Here is a 22,341-nt window from a genome sequence, read left to right as displayed (position 1 = left end):
CACAAGGGCATTAAAATATGTAATCAATCCTTTTAACAAAGATCCTTTTCATTCTGCTTTACTGCCACCCAAATACTATACTGCCACCCAAATACTAAACACATTTCCTGAGAGGCAAGCCAAATGGATTTCAGGGGAAGTTTTATTTCCTTTCCAGGACATGCTAATTCGTTAAAAACCCAATGTTCCTGGAAAGTATACAAACACACCCCTGACCCTGACCCAAACCCTCATGCCCTAATCTCAGATGTGTGGCATGGGAGGGCAGTGATTACCTAGTCAAGAAGAAACCCTTTCCCCATTTTTAGAGACCATATTATTATTATTATTTTGTATTAAATGTCTTAGCTGCTTTGCTTAGAAACACAGATAGCTGCCTGATGCATCAGCAGAACATCTAGCCAGGCACTTGTCTACACCAGTCTTCCTCCAACCTGGTACTTCTGTCTGCCCAAGCATGCATGACAAAAGGGGTGAGAGAATATTGAAGCTTTAGCCCAAGACATCTGTAGTGGTTCTTCCGGGTTCCAGACAGGAGTGTTTCCTACCTTCCACCTGAAGACGTCAGAGAGTGAACCTGGGATGTTATGCATGCAAAGCATGTGCTCTACCACCAAGCTATGTTCCTGCGTTTTGGCTCAACTGACACCTTATTGCTTCATATGCTTTAGTGCTGAGTCCTCACACGTTCCAGTTAAATCCATATTTACTCAAATTAAGCCCTGCTTCTCAGTGAGTGCGATATGGATTTATCGTTCTAACATTACGAGCCAATACACCAGCAAATAGGTTATTAGGGTTGCGTTCAATGACTGCTACATCAGCGCCACCTGACCAAGAGGACTCCATGCTAGCACAGTTGCTGTACAAGAGGCTGCGGCTACCCAGGCACCGACCAATGTTTCCAGCTCCGTGACAGGCGCAAAGCACAGTGCTGCTGTACAACACTGAACCAATCAGGGAGGATGCATGGAAAGGTCGGAGTGGAGGTGGTAGAGCAATAATGGGGGAAGGAAGAAGAAGAAGAAGAAGAAGAAGAAGAGTTTGGATTTGATATCCCGCTTTATCACTACCCGAAGGAGTCTCAAAGCGGCTCACATTCTCCTTTCCCTTCTTCCCCCACAACAGACACTCTGTGAGGTGAGTGAGGCTGAGAGACTTCAAAGAAGTGCGACTAGCCCAAGGTCACCCAGCAGCTGCATGTGGAGGAGTGGAGATGCGAACCCGGTTCACCAGATTATGAGTCCACTGCTCTTAACCACTACACCACACTGGTGAGATGGAAAATAACGCCAATATATTTCACATCCAGCAAGCAATTGGGCCCCTTTGGTTTCAGATAGTACATGAGTAGTCAAGTCTAAAAAGTCCAGAACACAAATTTTCTAGCAGTTGTGGTGGCTCATTTACCAGAAGTATTGTATTTGGCATTAAAACTCTCAAAGTGTATATTTGATTCTGACCAAACTAAGCCTCTTAGATGCAAGAGCCTGCCTGCATGCATGCATCTAGTTGCACAGAGCATCAGATGGTGGTACAGTATGACTCCATGTGATCCTTGCACATACACTGTTCTTCCTTACACACTCAGAGACGCACACTGCCCATCACACTAATGGCCCCTTGCCTAGTGAAAGCAAATACAACATCATGACTGAGCTTATATTGGTGTTTGCAGTTGTTGTGACTTTGCAGCTCTTCTGGTTGAAATATTTATCCTCTTGCTTCCTACTGAAAGGATCCTTCCACAGCATATTCTGTAGCTCTGAACTTGATTAAAGCAGTTGCTTTCTCAAAAACATTTTATCCCTGTATGTAAGACTGCTAATACCATGTGGACCTTTAAAAAAAATAATCAGGAAGAAAGATGCAGGGTGGGGACTTAACCTTTCAGGAGCATGAACACTGGGAAGCTATATCACAGATTACATGCCATAATAGATACCTGGCTAAATCCCTCCAGAGGATTGGTGGGGAGATTTTTGCAAAGTGCAAAGACCATCAAGGTCAAGTGGGTCAAGATTCTATGGAGCTAAAAATAAATTCTGAGCAATCAAATCTCAAAAACCTTTTAAAAAAAGAATAAGGAAGAAATGCTGCTGTCTGGTGTTGTAGTTTGGATACAAGAAATATAGAACAGACCTCAAAAACATTTCCTGATGTAAGAGTAAAGTCACTGGAAGATTTTAGGGGATGAATCTAAAGTGAGATAGGTTTACAGTTGCATAGCAGGCTCATATCTCCTGAATCTCCAAATGATAGTAAACACCTAAAGTGTCTGAACTTTCCACTGGATTCATAAAATTAAGCTCATTTCAGACATCCAGCTGAACTTTCTCAATGTCTGCAACTGGTCAGAAATCTCTAGATTCTAATGTTTGACGATGACATAATTGCATGCTACAGCCTAAAAGCATCTAAGTTCAGACAGGGCATATTTCAGATGTGTAAAATCTGATTCAAAGCTAGTTTAGTGACATAATATGGTCCAGCAAATGTTTGTGTAAGATCTGGACATCTCTGTGTTTAAGGAGCTATACCACAAAGCTTGCCCAAAGCGTGCTATAGCCTGCAACCTGCTACATGGATGAAGAAGATGGGTCTAAGGTCAAATGAAAATGTAAGCACCTGCCCCTGGCAGTGAATTCACATTCCAGATGTCTATATTTATTTTAGGAGATATTTATGCTGGAAGATGTTTGCAAAAGAAGGGCAGCATCAGGCATTTCCCTTGAATGTTACATTCAATGAGCGTACAATCTGTGTACACAAATAGTTGAGCTATTCACCTGCATAATTATTCACATATAATATTCAATGAGTGTGCAGTCTGTATACTACACAACAGGCAAGTTGCACAAATCTGTATGAATGGGGAAATGGAAGCACAGTGCTTCATGTTTTCCATTCCTACTCAGATACAGTGGTGGCTCATGAGGAGCCGAAGTGGCAGTGGTGTACACTCAGTAGTGGTGCTGCACTCATCAGGATAGGGTGGGACAAGGTGGCAGCAAGGCCAGGGCAGTTCCAGGTCCATGCACAATTCCACCTCATGCGTATTGAGCTCTGGCAGAGTGGTACTCACAGCTGGTGAGCTGTTTTTGGCTTGGTGAGTTTAGAACTTGTGCTGTTATGCAAGTAAATCTTAATTCTGACCCCCGAGGATCTCTCTGTGTGATGCGGAATTCTTCCTGCTTTTTGCAACCAGCAAGATGGGTTGCAAACACTGAGGGAATTGAGTGATTGCTAAGAGCTTGTTTGTTTTTAATTTGCATTTTAGTAAGCTGTCCTGAGGCCTTACTTCCCTGCATCACATAAGCCTGGTTTCTGGTTTCTGGTGTGTGTGTGTGAGTGTGTGTGTGTGTGTGTGTGAGAGAGAGAGAGAGAGAGAGATGGAGACAGATACAGAGAGACACAGCTAGAGAACCTTTTGGTTTCTGTCTGCTCTGGGTGTTAACATGTTTCCCTAGATTGTGTGCAGATATTGTGCCCTTCACCTGGCAATTTCCAAGACTATCTTCATCCTCTGGATGGTTCTTTGGTCACTTCAGATTGTGCAGCTGCATTTAACAGTACCACCTCATAGAACCTTGAACAGCCTTGAACTGCTGAAGTGGAATTGAAGTGCCCAAGTTCTCTTCTATAGAGCAATGCTGCTATTCTTAATGCAGTCCTTGCTTACCATATGCTTGTTGCTTAGCAGTTCCAGAAATAATAACCTGCTCTTTGAAAGCCATGCCTTTTTAATGTGCTCAGAAGTAAATGGAGGCCCAGCTGTGGAATGAATGGGTGTATTTTCATCGCAGCAGCCACTCACTACTCACTCCCCCAAATGGTGAAGAGTATTTATATATATATTTTTATATATATATATATATATATATATATATATATATATATATATATATATATATATATATATATATATATATATATATATTCCCACATGGAGCAGCATCTGTCTGGGGAAGGGCCATTGAACCACTGAATCACTGAATTGTAGAGTCAGAAAGGACCTTGAGGATCATCTAGTGCAATGCAGAAAAATGCAGCTGTCCCTTACTGTGATCAAACTTGCAACCTTGGCATTATCAGCACCATGCTCTAACCAACTGAGCTACCCAACATCCCTGCCATATCCCAGTAGCAGAGCAAATGCTTTGCATACAGACTATTCCGGTTTCAACACCTGGCATCTCTAGATCAGTGTATCCCAACCTTTTTGGGGCAAAGGCACACTTGTTTGATGAAAAAAATCTCGAGGCACACCACCATTACAGCCCCGTGACGTCAGCGCGCAGCGTCACACCGGGAGGGACGCACGAAAGTGTAAGTTTCAATTTTTCCCCTCCCCCTTGCCGGGGAACCTCCAAGCTTTGGGGGTGGGGGAGGAGGAGGCAGCAAAGCGAGGCAGGAAGGAGAGCGCGGCTTGGCTGGGTGAGCTTTGGCAGGGGCAGGGAATGAGAGCCGCGAGGCGGGCGCTGCGGACGGAGGCGCTGCCTGCCGAGCTCGCAGGCAGCCAGGCAGGCAGACGGCGAGAGCCCCGTGCTGGGCAGCCTCTCCTCGCCGCCGCCGCCCCGCCTCTCGCCGCCCGACTCGCCCACCTCCCTCCGGGCAACATCTCGCGGCACACCAGGCAACATCTCGCGGCACACTAGTGTGCCGCGGAACAGTGGTTGGGAAACACTGCTCTAGATAATTCTGAGACTTGTACAACCCTGCAGAGCTGCTGCTGTCAGCGGTAGGTCCAGACAAGCAGTGCAGACCTTTCTTTTTCAGTGCAGGGCTGTCAAAACACAGGGACAGTGAATTAGGGATTGGAACCAGCATGCATGGAGCCAGAGCTGATGGTGAGTGAAGCTACAACTAAAAATGGGCAGGGACACTCCTTTTTTTCTCTCTTTATGTTATCTGCATCTCTCTCTCTCTCTCTCTCTCTCCCTGCCACCTTTTCCTCCTTTGTTGGTTACAGATCCCAGCTTCCAGGTTCCTCCTTAGCAAGCAAGGCCATGGATTCTTTTCAGCCCTCTGCCGCTGCTACAGTCCATAGTATTCCTCCTAGATCTTTTCCTCTGGGATCGCCAGGGCAATTTGGCAACAGAAGCTCCATGGGACCTTTTCAGCTCTCTTCTTCTATATGTGAATCCAGGGTACCAAGTATGAACAGCAAAATGCATTGCATTGCAAGTCTTGCAAAGAACAGTGATGTTCACAGTTATACACAGCAGAGGGTGGAGCAGTCCCAATATTTTTAATGGATGTGGCGCAAAAGCAATGCTAACAGCCTACTTTTCTGGAGCTCTTACTGAATGCATGTGACTTACAGTGCACTCTCTGAGATGTGCAAAGCTACCTAAACTTGGAGGACACAGTGTGAGCAGAAATGCGGTGTGCTTTTCTGGGTGTGATCTGATCTGGTTGTGCTTCCTGATTGCATTACGTGCACCAAGAAGACAGCTGCTCAGCCAGAGATGAACAGCTGACCTCCACCAAGGGCAAGCACATTTTGACACGTTGTTTGCATCCATTGTTATTGGTTTGTTAACTAACCTGGCTTCAAGGGAGGTCGATTCAACAGAAACTTATTTTAGCTATTTAAATACTGCATTTTTCATATACAGATAGGTAGCCGTGTTGGTCTGCCATAGTCAAAATAAAAAATTCCTTCCAGTAGCACCTTAAGGACCAACTATGTTAGTTCTTGGTATGAGCTTTCGTGTGCATGCACACTTCTTCAGATACACTGAAACAGAAGTTGCCAGACCCTTCTATATAGTGAGAAGGTGGGGAGGGGTATTACTCAGAAGGGTGGTGGGAATGGGAGATTGGCAGATAGCTGAGATGAGCCTGTTGACGACTCTTAACAACTGTAATAGGTCTTACAGGAAAAGGCAAGGGGTGAGACCTGGTCTGAACAGAGACATTGGATTCCTATCTCATTATACATGACTAAGCCATTTCTCACCTTCTCACCCCTTGCCTTTGCCTCTAAGACCTATTACAGTCGTTAAGAGTCGTCAACAGGCTCATCTCAGCTATCTGCCAATCTCCCATTCCCACCACCCTTCTGAGTAATACCCCTCCCCACCTTCTCACTATATAGAAGGGTCTGGCAACTTCTGTTTCAGTGTATCTGAAGAAGTGTGCATGCACACGAAAGCTCATACCAAGAACTAACATAGTTGGTCTTTAAGGTGCTACTGGAAGGAATTTTTTATTTTGCATTTTTCATAATGTGCTAGAGTCACAATGGTGGCCATCTCAAATCAAACTGGTCTGTATAGGTTGGGGATGAATGCAGGGACCACAGGCTCCTCCAGATGTGGTTATACCACATTTCCCATCACTCTGACAACTTGCCATGCTGGCTAGGGCTTATGGGAGTTAAGAGTCCAATGGCATCTGCAGGGCCACAGGTTCTCTCTCCCTCTTGCAACAAGTATTTTCCTCCCTTTTTAAAGAAAGAAAGAAAGAAAGAAAGAAAGAAAGAAAGAAAGAAAGAAAGACTCATGGATATAGTGAAAGTTTGATAGGTTCCTTATATCGCTTTACATAAATATAATTTTTGGGTTTTAAGGTTTGCTCAGTGAGGCATCCGTGTTGTCATGAAGCAGATTATGACATGTCAGAATGCATCATATCAGCTGGCGATAACACTATACAGTCATCTGGAAGCATTTGTATTCAGCGAGACCAATCAACTCGGAGCACTGGAGGAAAACCTTACGCCATTTGAGAAACCACATATTATCATGGTTCAAATATTCATCCCAAGGAAGCATACGGTACACATTTATTTTCCACTTCTTACTTCCACCAATTTATAAAATCCTATTTGGCTTGTCCAATTGTGCAGCTACAACAAATACACACATATATATTCTGCATAATCTCTGGGATATTGGATATAAATTACAGAAAGACAATGAACAGAGAGACAAGCAATCCTCCATGGTGTTCATTAATGTTTGCTTGTGACAGACCAATGTCAACCTTAATTTACTAAATTTTCCTGGGGATGGTTCTTGATTATACAGTGAGATATTTTTTTTAAAGGCTGCTTGGAATGTTGTAGCAACAGTGAAATATTCTCTCTCCTTTTTTGTCAAAACTGATGTGAATACACACACACACACACACACACACACACACACACACACACATGGCCTGGATTTAAACAATAGTTGAAATGTCGTCCAGAAAGCAATTATAATTATTGCCATAATATGATAGTGCCACCTAGACTGACCTGTTCCAAAATCCTCCACAGGCTATCCTCAGTGGAATACATCTAGTTCATAAGCTGAATTGCTGAATAAATAATGAAAGAACGTTTTTCTCAGCCTCACAAAGACATCACAGGGATGAGAATATGAAATAAATAGCTTTTCCCCTTCCCCATCATATGGGTCCCTATCTTGGCCATGGGAAATGAAGTTATTAGTTCATTATCTATATAGCACATTACAGTGTTAAAAGTTTGACATTACTGTTGAAAGATTGCATACGTTGCTACCAGGATCCCTGACTTCAGCAACTAAACCAATTCCTGTGACTATCCATCAATCTGGTTTACTTTCCTACCATCCCTTACCATTGCCCACACTGGCTGGGACTGATGTGAGGCTAATTCGGAGTCCAATAACAGAAAGTGGACACCATATTGACTACCCCTGTTTTAATGGATCAGAGTAGCCATTGAAGCTCCATGGCGCTGGGCAAGGCCTCCTCCAGACGTCACAGGCGCGTGGCACGCCCCCAATCTTCAGCTCAAGGCGGCACCAATGAGTGGGAGAGACGGAGAGGCGTCCTTGCTGTTGCACCCATTATGGAGAGGGAACTGCTTAAACTCCTGCTATTTCCCCTTGCATATTATTTTGCAAGGATGCTTTTGGGTAGAGAAGCCGGTGCTGGGTTAACATTATGTAAATAACTGCCAAATGTACAATTTGGCTCTGAGAACCTCACAACTGGCACAAAGATAACAGCACTCCGCTATTGTTTGTTCTAGCGACCTGGTACCTATATGGAGATTAATGCTTTCTGCCACCTCAGCTGTTCATCTGTATGTATTTAGCTCAGATTGTAAAGGTAGCAAAATATTATTTTCCCTTGGTCTCAAAGAGGAAAACTAAAGCATAGTCGATAACAGAGCTAATTTGACCACCATCTCTTTGTTTTTGAGCTAGGAGCAAAATCTAAAACTGCTTCTTCCTTCTTACTTTGTGGCTGGCATTTATTATTTTCAGCTGCTAATTCTATTTCTGATTCCATGGGGAAGAGAATCCACACAGCCGGGGAAGAAATAAAAGAAGGGTTTAAAAAATATATAAAGGGCTTCTTTATCTGCTGAGGGAGCTCTGCTGCTGCGACTATCTGCATCTGTAGGCAAGATTCATTGTTCTCTGGCATATTATTGATTCTGTACCTGTGGATTTCATGCCAAGCCCTCATTCCGACTCTACCCATAATTTTATCTCTGATTTTTTAACAAGCATTACCCCAGACGATTTCTGACCTCCCCTATTGCTACCAATGTTCTCATTGCCATTGTTAATAAGCTTTCGAACTGGTGGATTAGCCCTGAATGTCAAGCACCACAATTAGAATTGCTGATGTTATGCAGAAATAGGGTGGCTTCCCTCCTCAGTTGAAATAACAAGACTGCCTTATTGCCACAGAACTCAGCACTCGGCTTTATTGTATTTGATCATGTTTATCGTCAAATTTCCTGGCTTAGAGAACCCTGGGGTGCCTATGAGCCTGTACAATCCTGGGCTGATAACCCCCCTCTAAAAGAGATGAAAGCCTTATAGGATGGGGCTCCTGAGAACTGGTCAGGTAGCTGGGAAAGTAGGAGGAAGAAAGCAGAAGAGAGAGGCAGAGATGGAGGGAGGGAGCAAGAGAGCATAAAGGTAAAGGCCTCAGTGGGGAGTAGTGGTTTCCTTGATCTGTTGTTGGCAGTCATCTGTCTTGAGACACAATGGAGGGTACCTCTGGGAGTGAAGTCAAACTGTGGCATTACCAGCACTGAACTGACCTCAATGATACACAAGCCTGGGCAGTGTGTATGGAGGTCCTGGGCTGCCCAGATAACAAGACCCCGCTCTTGGCCTCGCTGATGTGGTCCTAAGGAAAGCAGAGCAATACATTTGGCACCAGCTTGGATGCCGGAGCTGCACATGGAGCCATCCAACCGCCTTAGGGACTCTACTCCAGATTTGTGTAGGGTTGTAATTTTCTGCACACGTTTTTATTGTTTTATATGATACTGCATATTATAACTGTTGCAGTGATATGTGGGGCAGAAATATACATCAGTGATGGCAAACCTCTAGTCTGCAGGCATAATAAACTCACAGGGCCGTTTTGGGCAAACCATGCCCACCTTTTCCTGCACTTGACATTATATCAGTCGTGGAGGCTTTGAGCCTCCATGACTTGGTGCTGTCTGAATTTGGTGCCTTTTTCTGTCACACTGCCCTCGTCCGCCTGTAGAAGTAGCTTGCAGGGGATGGGGACCCTTAAGATCCGGTGTGCCATCTGGGTCCTTTCCCCAAACCCTAATCTACATGAATTATATTGCCACAGCTCTAGTCCCTACCATGCTGAGAGACTGCTCAGTAATCTATGGTTCTGGACTGTGAGTTGAGGAGGCCCAGCGAGCCCACTTTTTGAGAGTCTCAGGTGCTGGAGAGGAGCACAGACATTGCCTCATCTGCATATAAGCTAGTGAAACTCTACTGGACTTTCAGACAGACAGAACACTATAAAACTTAAAGCTAGAGTCTTCAAGACAATATGTTGAGGGGAAAGCCTGTTTGAGTACCGCCTGAGAGAGGTTAACCTCCTCTCATAATTTTTGGTCTTTACACATAACTCACTACCACTCAGAAGAACAGTCTGGTGGGCTTAAGCCAGTGGTGGAAGAATTAAGAGGCATTTATGCAGATACAAATCCTTGGACCTCATCTCTAACAATGAAGTGTTTGAATGGGGATTTGAATCAATACATAGTGTGTTGTGCTAGGAACATCCATACTTACCCCAACACCAAGTGATATGTGGCCCTGGATATCGTAACAGCTACACATGAGGTTTTTTGTGATCATTTGGGGGTATTTAATGACTTTGCCTTCATTTGGTTTGTCTTGAGGCCAAAATAAATATTCTTTTGATGAATCACAATGAAGTGTGGAATGCTGTGTGGGATTTCTCTGGAAACAGGAATAGAAATGCTGTTTGTGCCGTAAGGTAAATGAATGGTTCCTTAGCACATGTGATGGATGGTTCAGGATTTGTATGTGTGTGTAGGGTTACAGAACAGATTGTTTCTAAAAAGAAAAGTTACAGATTCAATCTACAAAGAGAGAGAAGTTGAAATCATTTTGAACAAAAGAAGAGGAAAAACCCTTGGCCCTACAGAAACTCTGTTGGTTTAAGCAGCGTTTGAACTGCTCTGCTTATATTCTTATTACAAGCTTCTTTGAACTCACCGCTCCCAACCGACCATAACGGACTCTTAAAAGAGATATAACACCATTTTAACTGATGTTTCATTTCCAGGTGCTATTGACACACTAGTTGGCCTTTGCTCGACAGATAGAAAGGCTAGAAGTATGTTATTATATATATAAAAAAAATCAAAGCTGAGATTATCACAATATTGATCTCAAGCCTCCTAGCCCGAACCTTTTAGAAATGCCCAGCACTGGAAGATTTCTAAGTTAATCCTGACAGCTCTCAACCCTATAAATATACGTATCTTTTACATACATTTCTAATTAAGAACAGCAAGATTATATGGTTTTACAATCTCTGCAAGTTTATATAGGAGTGAGGGCTCTAAACTGAATGCAAGGGTTGTGTGTTCCTGAGTATTCTTCTAAATTAGGGCTAGGCAAAAATCAGGTGTTTCTTCATTCTGTCTCTTACACTTTCTCTCTCTCTCTCTCTCTCTCTCTCTCTCTCTCTCTCTCTCTTTCCTCCATGGCAAACAAGAGACTTTATCACAGTTAAAGGACATATTCCAGCTGGCAAAAGCACGAGTGTGGAGCAGGGTATAGCTTGGGAGAGAGCCTAGTCTGGGAATCTCATAAGAACCAAAAAGAGAGGCTGCATTTGGCCCTCAGGCTGCCTTAAGTTCTCCACACCTGCTCTGAATGAATGTTCTTGCTGTGTGTGTACAGTGAACGCGATGAAGATATACACCCCAGGATGGGCACCTGGCAGCTACTGGCTAGTGACTCCCATCAAAAGAGGCAGGTATTCCTGCTGGCCATGGAACGGAAAACAATGTTATGCACTCAGGTGCTTCTCACTCTTTCTCCCTGTTAAGTATTTTTATTCAAAGTTTTCAACATAAGAGACAATAAAAGCCATTCTCATCCAAAAACGAAAAAGATACAGAAAAGCCAAAATAAGAGAGAGGGAAAAAAACACAAAAAAGGCAAGAGATAGAAGGGGGGGGGGAATAGATATAGAAACCTTCTATCAAAATTGTATCATATCCTTTATGCATATACAAAAAAGTTGACCTTCCCAAGTCTCACCTAGGAACTTCTATTCCCCCCCCAGCCTCCCACCCAGGGGGGCCCTTTCTCAGTGCTTTCTTTCTGGGGGGACGCAGGGGTATGCGGACCCCTAACATTTTGTGTTGCCCCAACCGAGGGATGGACGGACTGACATGTCGGCCGTCTCCACAGTGGCAGCTCGGACTGGAGCTCGTCATTCTCCCCGGCGGTGCCCAGGGAGGTGAGTCTGGGGTGGCTGCAGTGGAAGCGACGGCGCTGCTTCTTCTCCTTCTCCTCCTCTTGCTAGGCTACAGCCAGCTGGTTGGCACTTGCCCCTCCTTGCTTAAGCTGACCCTGCCGTCACCAGGGCCTTCCCGTCCTCTCAGCGCCACCGCCACCTCTAGTCCCTCATCCAGGGGTTGGGGGGGGGAGAAGGCAGGGAGGGGGAGGGGTGCCCTTTCTATCCTGTCTCCCATACAGAGCCCCTCACCATCCACCTACTACCTGTGCATGTCCTCATCAACCCAAGATAGAGGACTTCTAGAAGTCAAAAATAAAAACAAAGTTAAGCAAAAAAGAAAAAAAAATCCAATTCGCCACCTGCCAATTGTACATATAATAATCCTTCAAATTAATCAGAACATGCACTACAGGATAATATCTACCTATATCCTATTCTATCGCTGCTTATCATTCTGCCAGGCATAATTCTTCTCAGGCACCACGCACCCATCTTTTTCCCCAATCCAGAAGTCCAAAAGTGGTTCTTAAATTTGTGTTCTCTCTTTCTGAAGCTGCCCATGAAGAGTCCCTGCAGGGGCTCAGATTTGAGACCCCGGCTCTTACCCAGGGGCTCAACTTGTTAGCGTGGAACTACTCCCCTTTCCATTCACTCCAACAATGAAACTCCAGCATTGGGAGCTATGGCATGTGCATTGAGGCACATGCAAATAATCCACTTTCCTGACTTTTAAATTATGAAAAATTCCCACATACATAAGTAAGTCAGATGCAACCCAAGATAAGGAAGGAGAATGATTCACCCATTACGATTGACAAGTAAAAGAACATGGTGGCAACTGGCTTCTACCCACTGTAAGAGCGCAGAATACAAAACATTACTAGGTTCACCAGAGGCAATGCAGATCAATACTTTCTCCTCTAAGGACTCTCCTTCTTGGCCAGAGGTGCACCTGTAAATGATACTCACCAAGGTAGACAACTAGTTTTTAAAATGAAATTCTCCACACATTGCTTCCCTTAACACATTTCCCCCCCCCCCCATCATCATACGGTCACTTATTGTCTTGACATAAGCACCACACGCACACTGGCCCTTTTTACACTTTTCTTGAGAAAAAAGAAAAAGAACAGCAGTTGCTTGCTTCAAAAGTGACTTAAATTAATTAGGTCGAAAGTCTGAAAATAGCAGCCATTTATTTTACAGTTATGAAACACAGGAATTAATAAGCTTCGAAACTACTGTTAACAAAGTAGCAGTGAATATAGCTGTTGGATTGGCTTCTATTCCCTATTCCACTATGAAGCTTAGTGGCATGCTGCTGTCGCTCAAACTAATCTACCTCAAAGGGTTGTTGTGAGGATTAAAGAGGGAGTGACTCACCCCGAGCTTCTTCCTGTATAACCGTGGCATGCATGCTATAAATAACAAGAGATATTAAAGAAAAAGAACAGACCTTGGACTCCCTTTGGCACCCATTTGCCACTGGAGAAACACATTTTTTCCCAAGGAAGGGTAAGCCATTCCTCCCTACACATTGAGGACCTCATTGCCACACACAAAACTTTAAAAAAGCCAACCCTCTGATGTTGCTTCCACTACACAACATGAACATGTACTTAAGCCCTCAAGCTGCAAATGCTATTTATTGTTTCAGAAAATGTGCAAAAACACCCCCCCCAACAAACTGGGTATAAAATCAGGGAACTCTATGCAAGATTAGCATTTAATACTATCACATATCTTGTGGGCATCCGTCTGTCTTGAGAGACAGTGGAAGAGTGTGCCATTGCGGGTAAAGTCAAAGCATTGGAGAGTTACAGAACCTGCTGTGGCTGTAGAGACCGATATGGGGGAGATATGTTTCAGTGCAGGCAGGGCAGATGAAGGTGCCTAGTTTCGCTGGTGCAGATGCACCATGGTGTTCTTCTCTCTGTGTTATTCCCAGTAGACATTTCTCCTCTGGTCGCTGCAGTGAATACACAACCTGTCTCCAGGCACTTCAGTTGTCTGCAACAGCTTCCCACACGGCGGGGTTAATGTTGCCAGGCTTCATGTCACATTTGCAGACATCTTTATAACACAGAGTTGGTCTGCCAAAAGGCCTGGTGCCTGAAGCCAGCTCCTGCAGATGCCCAGCTGATTACCAGACAATGTGCCAATGACTATTAGCTAAAGCTGTGTCAGAGCATTCAACTTGCTGAAATGCTCACAAAATGTACGAAAGCATGAAGAAAACCTTTGGTCCAACAGTTGAAAGAACTGCACCACTGAAAACCTTGTCTGGAGAGTACAGTCAAACTTAACAGAGAAATATGCAAAACGAAACAAAAAAGGAAAATAAGGCAAGCTGCTTATGTATGATGATGTTTCAAACCTTATGCAGGTATTCTCAACATGCAATGGATGCAAATTTGCTGGGGTGCAGGGCACATATGCAAGCCCTGCCACACTGTGCCCCCGTTATGTGGTGGTGGTGGGCTCTTCAGATCTTCGTGCAACTAATATGAGGATCTGAAGAGGGTTTCTAGGGGTTCAGCTGAACATACTTAGACACCTCCCTATCTTACAATTATGGGAAGATTTTTAAGTGTATTCAATAGAATGTGCTTAGAAACTCTCTCCAGGTCTGCACAAACAGAGGTGGCTTTAGGAGAATGCCATTGGTTTAGTCACACTGGGCACACAGGGGATTCAGCAACTATCTTGTAGAATGGAAGTCGAGAGGCAGGGGGGCACACAATTTTGCCGTCGCATAGGACACCGCTGAAATGTGAGACCCCAAGGACTGCCACTTACACTTTGGAGACACTGGGGTGCACAGTGGCTTACATGCACATCCCCGCCCCATCCATGTTTTTAGTGACTCTTTAAAAAAAGTTGAATCTCAATTCCCATTCTAATGTTCTTACTGGCTTTAAAAAATATTGGGCAAATTGATGGAGGACAGGTCTACCAATCTATTAGCCATGACAGCTACAGGTTCAGAGGCATTGTGTCTCCAAGATCTCATTCCCACAAACAGAAGATGAGTTGTCAGAATGCTGGAGGGTCAGGGAAAAAAGTTCAAGCTATGCCTTCTCCCTGTTCTACAATAGATTTCTTCGTGTAGGAATGTTTTGCACCGCAGATCATTCCATAATCTGAGTCCTACCTCCAGTCTGAGGACCATCCAGACACAGGTTTGTCACATCACCTGATTTTTTTTTATAAGCAGTAGATGCTGAGGATAAAGCCTGTGAGCTTCCACAGCTGGTTGCTCTTGGAAACAGAATGCGGAACAAAGTGGCCTAATAGCAAGGCCGTTTTTATAGTGTTGCTGCTGCTGTTCCTTGGCCGTCCAGTGCCATGTTAAACATTGGTTTACAGTGGACACAAATATTTATAATGCTATTCCTAGAACGAAGTGACACGTTGGAGCTCCCAACAGATCGCCGTAGGATCTGCCTAATGTTGATACATGACAGGTGACCCCAATGAGACTGGCTGAGTTGAGGCTATGTGATTTGCTTCCTGACACATGGAGCTGAGGTGCACAGACGATTTGTAAAGGTGAAGTTGAAGCAAAGTGACGGACTGCATTCTAATACGCTTTGATCCACTGCAAAAGCAGTTGACGTGCCTAGCCCCAGGTGCCCATCCTTCTTCTGGCCCGTCCAGGGAAAGTAAAGAGTTACAATATGTCATGTTCCATTACCACTTCCATCACAAGGCAGTGATCTGCAGCAGCAGAAGTAACAGATATGATGAAGGGGTTGAGCCTTCGAAAGAATAATGTGATCAGTGAGCTAAAAAAAACCATAGTCTGTGACTATAATACTTACCATGGAGTCAGACACACGCAGGATTGCCCTGTATAAATATCTGCCAGCCTTCTCCAACATAGTGGCCTCCAGATGTTTGGGACTGCAATTCCCAATAGCCTTAGCCACCATGGCCCAATGATCATGGATGATGGGAGATGTAGTCCTCAACAACAGGAGGCTCCCAGTTTGGTGAAGGCTAGTACTTGGCCATTTTGAAAATGAATTCACCATTGCTGGAATCAAGTGCGTGAAATCTGCTTCATTCTGAATTTATGTGAAAGTACTCTGGGAAAAGCAAGGCTGTTGGCATGATGCATAAATATTTCTTTCTCTCCGCAAATTTCCTGCCCAGTTTTGATAACAGCAAACAAGAAGGAGCTGTTGTATGTGTTTTCTGCCAACACCTCCTAGGAACTGTTCCAGTAGCTGGACTTCAGAATGACAAGGTTCACTAATAATCCTTTCACCCCCACACTTTTTTTTTTGTCTACACAGCAGTAGGTGATAAAGGAACTCCCTCTGTTGGCGAGACTGTTCAGAGATGCCCCAGACACATTGCTTCTATTTTTAAAATGCAGGCAATTTATTTTAGGTGTCATTGGGCTTTTGTTGGCACCATCTTGCATGATGTCCCCAATTTCTTCAATTATGTTTGCTGCTCCACCTACTCTTTGTCACGTGCCATCAAACTACAATACAGACAGGGCTGCTTATGGCCAGCAAGTCAAGCAATGAAACTATACTATGGAGCATTTTGATAAATCCAGACACAGCATTCTTGTGTGGCAAGGCAGCGGCTGGATTCAGATGGTTGACTGTTTGAAATATTAGCTGCCTCAAGGATGTATGATTCCTTTTCCCTTTCCCACTTCTAGGGAGTGGTGAAGATGAGAAACTTCCATTCACAGTTTTGCCGCAAGCAGGATTTTGATGTTTTCTCCAAAGATGGAAAACTATGGTTTGGGATCCTCAACTGCCAGAAAGGCTTGCAGCAGATTATGGCTATGAGCACAATTTGCTGATGAAATGTTTAAAAAGAAGGGACACTTAGGCAGAATAGCATCTGTAATTCAGAAATACATGTATGGACACGTGCAAATATTTTATCTGGTTTGGGGATATGTTAGAATTAGGGATGGCAAATTTTGAAATATAGGATGCAATCCCACTCGTTTTACTACTTCAGCATGGGATTAGAAAATGGAGGGGAAAGATGCATATCCTCTTAGCCAGCCCAATAAATGCTTTCTAGACCTTGGACCTAGCTTTCAAGGGGATGGCCTGGAAAACTGAAATTTTGTCCCTGGTGTGAATGCAGGGCTCCATATGAAACAGAAACTTGTTTCAAGGTTTTATAATTCACATGCTGCTTTGCCTGCATTCAGAAGTGGCATAGCAGTGTGGTATTTGGCCACTGGTGCACATATACTTACACAGGTCACCGAGTCATGCAGAACTTTGCAGAAGCTATGTGCTTGAATCTCAGACTTTACTTCTAATGTGTGGGGAAACAAAGGTAAGAACTCTGCTAAGGTTAGAAGAATGGAGCAGCACCAAGAGATGTCAGGCATCCCATGCAAGGCTTCTGGACTGCAAGTTGCCCACCTGTGACCCAAAGTAAAGGTGCTTTCAGGGCATAGCCAGTTGTCTGGGTGGGGAGAACAGAACTGTCTCTGACACATAATAGTGATAATTGTGGGCAGCCTCACTAAAGACTAAAATAGAGAGCTGATAATGGCATGGAGCACAAAAAAGGAGGGTGTGAAGAACTCAAAGAAGCTGATTAAATTTTAAAGACTTGGTGACAATTCTGCTTGACATTTGTCTTCCTTTAGCATTCACCTGTACGCTTTGTACTAAGCCCTACGCCTCTACTTATCAAAACCTATAAGGCCAAATATGTGTAAAGACTAGCAAAGGTCTAGCAAATCATGTCCTTGACACAGCAGGAACAATCCAACCAAGTGCACACACAGCTGCTGACCTGCATGGACCAAATTCTTTTTCAAAAATCCCACTGAATCACTGAAGAGAAAAGGCTTAGAAGGGAAGACTGCAGCCAGCCTTCCTGTTAAGTTTCTGTGGCCCATAGCTTCCTGCCACAGTGTAGATCCAATGCCATAGAGGCACAATATCTGGTGAGGAAGAGTACAGGCTCCCCACAAAAGAGTTCAGTTTTCCCTCACAGCCTTTGAGCAGTTTTGAACACTAACTTGATGGGCCAAAATCATACACTTTGCAGCATATGAAGGCACAAAGCCTTACACGTTATAGAACAGCTGGACACTGAGGAGGCAGAAAATCACAGGTTTCCTTAGGGAGGCTGACTACACATTACTTCTCTCCCCCTGGTTTCTTAACTTTATATTTTCAGTTTCTAAAAATACTTTTGACAAACAATCCCCATATACTTTCACCCCCACAAAAGAAACATGCCATGCATAGACATGTAAAAAATACAGCCAAATATTAAGTTTGCAAATTGTTTAGACTTGATTGCATCAGTTGGGTGTTTTCTACTCCCCGTCTTAACAGATCGTCGTAGGGTGAGCCATGGGAAGCTTGTGGTGAGTTGACAACTTTGTCCTTTCCTGTGTACTGAATAAACATGTGCCATCCAGTTTCAAAATCATCTTTGGTCTTTGTGTTCCTGAGCACTCTAAGGTGCCTATTTGGTTTTCCATTAGGGCTACTCTATCTCACCATGCCTCTAGAGTTAAGTTATTAGCTGTTTTCCTACACTGTGTTATTGTATTTCTTGCTGCAGACGTGAAAAAGATTAGTAAGTCCTTAAATAGTGAATTTGGCTCAGGATCGCAATACCTCATGGACCGCCTGTCTCCATATGAATCTACATGGACCCTGAGATTGCCTTCTGAGCCCTTCTTTGTGTGCTTCCTCCACGAGAGGTCCAGAAGGTGGCAACATGAGAAGAGGCCTTTCCTGCAGTGGCTCCCCATTTGTGGAATGCTCTCCCCAGGGAAGTTTGGCTGGCACCTTCATTATACACCTTTCGATGCCAGGTAAAGACATTCCTCTTTAACCAGGCCTTCACCCAATGTCCTTTTAAAATGTGTTGTGGAAAAGGGGGATTATTGGGTTGTTCTTGTTCTTATTTTTATTATGTCGCTTGTGTTTTTATCTTGTGATTTTATGTTGTGAACCACTCTGAAACCTGCAGGTATTGGGCAGAATACAAACCAAATTAATTTGTTGTTGTTGTTGTCATCTTATAACCAGATTTAGGAAAGCTAGCCTCAGACCAGGTTGAATCACCTGTCCTGTAATAGGAGGAACTTCTTCAAAGACAGTTTTCTAAAATTAATTGTACAGGTTTGCATCCCCATCATATATGGAAATATGAAACGAATTGTTTGTAATGCACTCCAACATAAAGGACTGGAAGGAGATATTATTAACCTGTGGCATTTATTGGTTGTGAATTGTGTGAATTGTTTTGAAACTATTTTCTCTCAGTTTAGCTGACACTGATTTAAAAGGTTCCTTGAGTTTGCGTTACCAATTTAAGAGTGTAGATCCAACTCCCATATAGATTTTAATGAGTTTAGATCCCCTGTCACCATTACTTCTTGAGGTCTTTGATGCTAGACCAAGATCATTTCAGTATGTCCAAAGCTAATAGCATGGGCGGGCTGAAGGGGAGAGAGAGAAAGGGAGTGTGTACAACAGCTAGCGTTCTAAAGAAGATTTATGTCTTTCCAGTTAAGCAAGAACCAGCCAACCGACAATAACAGTCATGCCCATAATGTTTCTCCAGCATGAAAAAACTCAAACTACCTCTCAGGTCCGTGCTCTGAAAGAGTGAGACAGAGTAGAAAAAAACTAGGCCTGTGCATTATGTAATGTGTGCAACCCAGAGAAAAGGCACAAGGGTTTAACGCCAGCTGGTTCAGAGTCTGAGGGGACCGTCTTTCTGCTTTCAGAACAAATAGGCTGTCACTGCAAGGAATTGATTTGCTCTATGCAGGGACTTGCATCTTTTTGGTGAAAATGAGTAATCTGTTTCAAGCAGTTGAAGCATGTCCATTGTCATGATTACCTCCCAGGAGTGCTTCCGTGCTGGCGAGATTTGTCAGATCCGAGTAAAATTTCTATTTCTAGTTTTGAAAAATAAAGTTTTAATATTGCAATAATAATAATAATAATAATAATAATAATAATAATAATAATAATAATAATAATAATAATAATAAAAATAATAATAATGATGGATGCTTGCAAGACAATGAAAAATGTGTGGTATAATGTAACAGGGTCAAACACACTAAACACAGTGGGTGTTAAACAAAAATCTTCTGGGAAGAGTTGTTGGATCAATGGGTTAAGGCTGGGTTGCTGCATTGCTGGATGTTTGCTAAGGCCTTTCAACTGAATATGATGGATAGAGCCAGTTTAGTGCAGCACACGGGGACTCACCGAGCAGGTGGCTTGGTTCAGGGGTGGCTTGTGGGCCAGTTAAATGACCCCCGTGGGCCGCTTGTGGCCCATGGGCCTTACGTTGCCTACCCCTGTCATAGAGTATGCTGCCCTGCCAGGCTTAGCGATGTCATTTCCCTTATCTTGGGAGGAAATAAGTACAGTGGTGCCTCGCAAGACGAAATTAATTCGTTCTGCGAGTTTTTTCATCTTGCGAATTTTTCGTCTTGCGAAGCACCTCTTCAAGCAAGGCACCCTGGGTATTAACGGTTTTAAGAAAAAGGAAACAAACTTGCAAGACGTTTTCGTCTTGCGAAGCAAGCCCATAGGGAAATTTGTCTTGCGAAGCAACTCAAAAAACGAAAAACTCTTTCGTCTTGTGAGTTTTTCGTCTTGCGAGGCATTCGTCTTGCGAGGTACCACTGTAATCCAGCCTATTGTCCACCTGAGAAACCCAGCCTGTGAAGAGGTTTGAGTTGGTTGCCTCAACTCAGCCACATGGCTCTCACCAGCCATCCCTGTGTTCCTATATTAATAATTTAGGGACTTTCACAACTTTGTAACTAAACTAAGTTTTACTGCCTGTGCAACATTTCTGCGTGATGTATGGAAAAGCACTTTCTCATTTGTGACACAGTAAATAGCATGCCCATCTCTAATCCATTTTATATATTTATTTCTTTTTTAAAAAAAATATCAAAAAACCACCACACAGGCACATAGGATTTCAGCCTACTTATGAATCTTTTCTCCAAGGGATGGGATAGGATGAAGGCTCGTGTCTTCCCTTGTGTGTATAACCCCCAGATGCAAAAGGAGGAATTCCAGGAAGACAATGAGAAGAATCTCATTAGCTTTAACTTACTCCTCACTGCCACCCAGGCGTGTGATATTAAAAACATATTGCATTTCTGGAGTATGATCCATTTGAACAGCAGACATTTCTTGCAAAAATCCCCCTACAAAAGCTTCCCTTTTTAAACCCTGACTAAAACAAAGCTTAACTAAAGCAGACCTCCACCTACATTAAAAGTATGTGTGCTGTGGGATCTGTGAAGTGTATAAGGAGGGTAGCTGCTTTGCACATCGATGGCGTGGCATCACTAGGCTACATGCCCACCCATTGTGCAAACAACAACATCTGAGAGCCCTAGTGTTAAGCTGCATTTTTTTCCATTCATTCTTTGCTAGCCTTTCCTCTCTTCTCCTCCCTATTCTGTGACACTCTTCTCATGTTACACCAGTGAAGTGGGAGATGTCACACTGATGGGGAACCCTGTGGTCCTTCAGATGCTTTTGGATTCTCATCAAGCCCCACTTAGCATGGGCAAAAACATCTGGAGAGTCACAAGCGCCCCATCCCCCTGAGCCTCCTTCCCATGCTGCTGTGGTAATACAAGAAGTCCATACTGCAACTATTCCTCATACCAGCACCACACCACCAGAAACAGAGTTAAAAGGGACAAGGGGGTGGGATGCAGAGGGTATTTGGAGCATAAGGCATTGCACTGCTATGGGATGATATTGTCTATCCCCTCTCTTTTGCGAGTAATTTTTTCTATGAACTGAGAGTTGGGGGGGGGGATTAAAAATTGCTGCACAAATATGAAACTTCCTTCCTCTAGAAAATCACCAGAATTCAAAGCTTGAGATTTTATTGTATTTTACTGAAGAATTGTACAACCTTCCACTAGTGACCAATTGAACTGATTCCCTGTGCTTGACGCCAGCTGTTTTGAGCTGTGTTACATCACCACCCCCTGCTTTCCTTCTTGAGTGCTTTGGACAGCAGGTTTATACCTCCCTGGACTGGGGCTCTAGCCCCCGAGGACACTTTCTCATTTGTGACACAGTAAATAGCATGCCCATCTCTCAGGAACACATTAAATTCTGAGAACTACCTTTCTGCCTTTCTGTGTGTATCTGAAGAAGTGTGCATGCACACGAAAGCTTATACCAAGAACTAACTTAGTTGGTCTTTAAGGTGCTACAGGAAGGATTTTTTTTATTTTGACTATGGCAGACCAACACGGCTACCCATCTGTACCTTTCTGCCTATTAATCAAATCAGTTAATTTATCCATTTCTGCCAACTCTAAAAACTTCATCAGTCATTTCCTTATAGATGGAACTTGTGGATGTTTCCACTTGGGATACCACACTATTTTCTGCTACTATTAAAGATTTCACTTAGTTTGGAATAGCCTCTCAAGCCAATTAAACTAAATCAACATTGGACTAAGTCCCAATATAATTCCTCTGATTATGGTATTGCCTCCCAAAACCAGGTGCCATTTAACACTCTGACACATGTTTAGTAAATGTATATTTATAGCCAAACACT

The 22,341-nt window shown here is 43.5% G+C and overlaps 2 protein-coding genes across 17 annotated transcripts in view; one reads left to right on the top strand and one right to left on the bottom strand.

The window, feature by feature from the left end:
• NTNG1 (netrin G1) overlaps positions 1-22,341 on the bottom strand; it is a 212,801-nt gene that overhangs the window by 135,320 nt on the left and 55,140 nt on the right. The gene's annotated exons all lie outside the window — the stretch shown is intronic.
• Positions 1-22,341, top strand: part of LOC308587425 (uncharacterized protein) — a 56,223-nt gene that overhangs the window by 28,260 nt on the left and 5,622 nt on the right. The window contains exons 3-4 of one of the 6 annotated variants that reach the window (XR_014008361.1): positions 6,578-6,785; positions 18,476-18,583. The exons of 3 other annotated variants lie outside the window; for them this stretch is intronic. Coding sequence is in view for 2 of the 3 variants with exons in the window: in XM_081195077.1 (XP_081051203.1) it covers positions 6,578-6,736 (159 nt within the window). In the remaining variant the exon portion in view is untranslated. Of the gene's footprint in view, positions 1-6,577; positions 6,786-18,327; positions 18,431-18,475; positions 18,584-22,341 lie in introns of those variants that run through there. 2 more of the 6 variants (XM_081195077.1, XM_081195078.1) reach the window with 2 other exon arrangements.

The sequence above is a fragment of the Podarcis bocagei genome (assembly GCF_964188305.1).
Source record: "Podarcis bocagei genome assembly, chromosome: 5".
NCBI lineage: Eukaryota > Metazoa > Chordata > Lepidosauria > Squamata > Lacertidae > Podarcis > Podarcis bocagei.
This window is presented reverse-complemented; position numbering and strand designations above follow the sequence as displayed.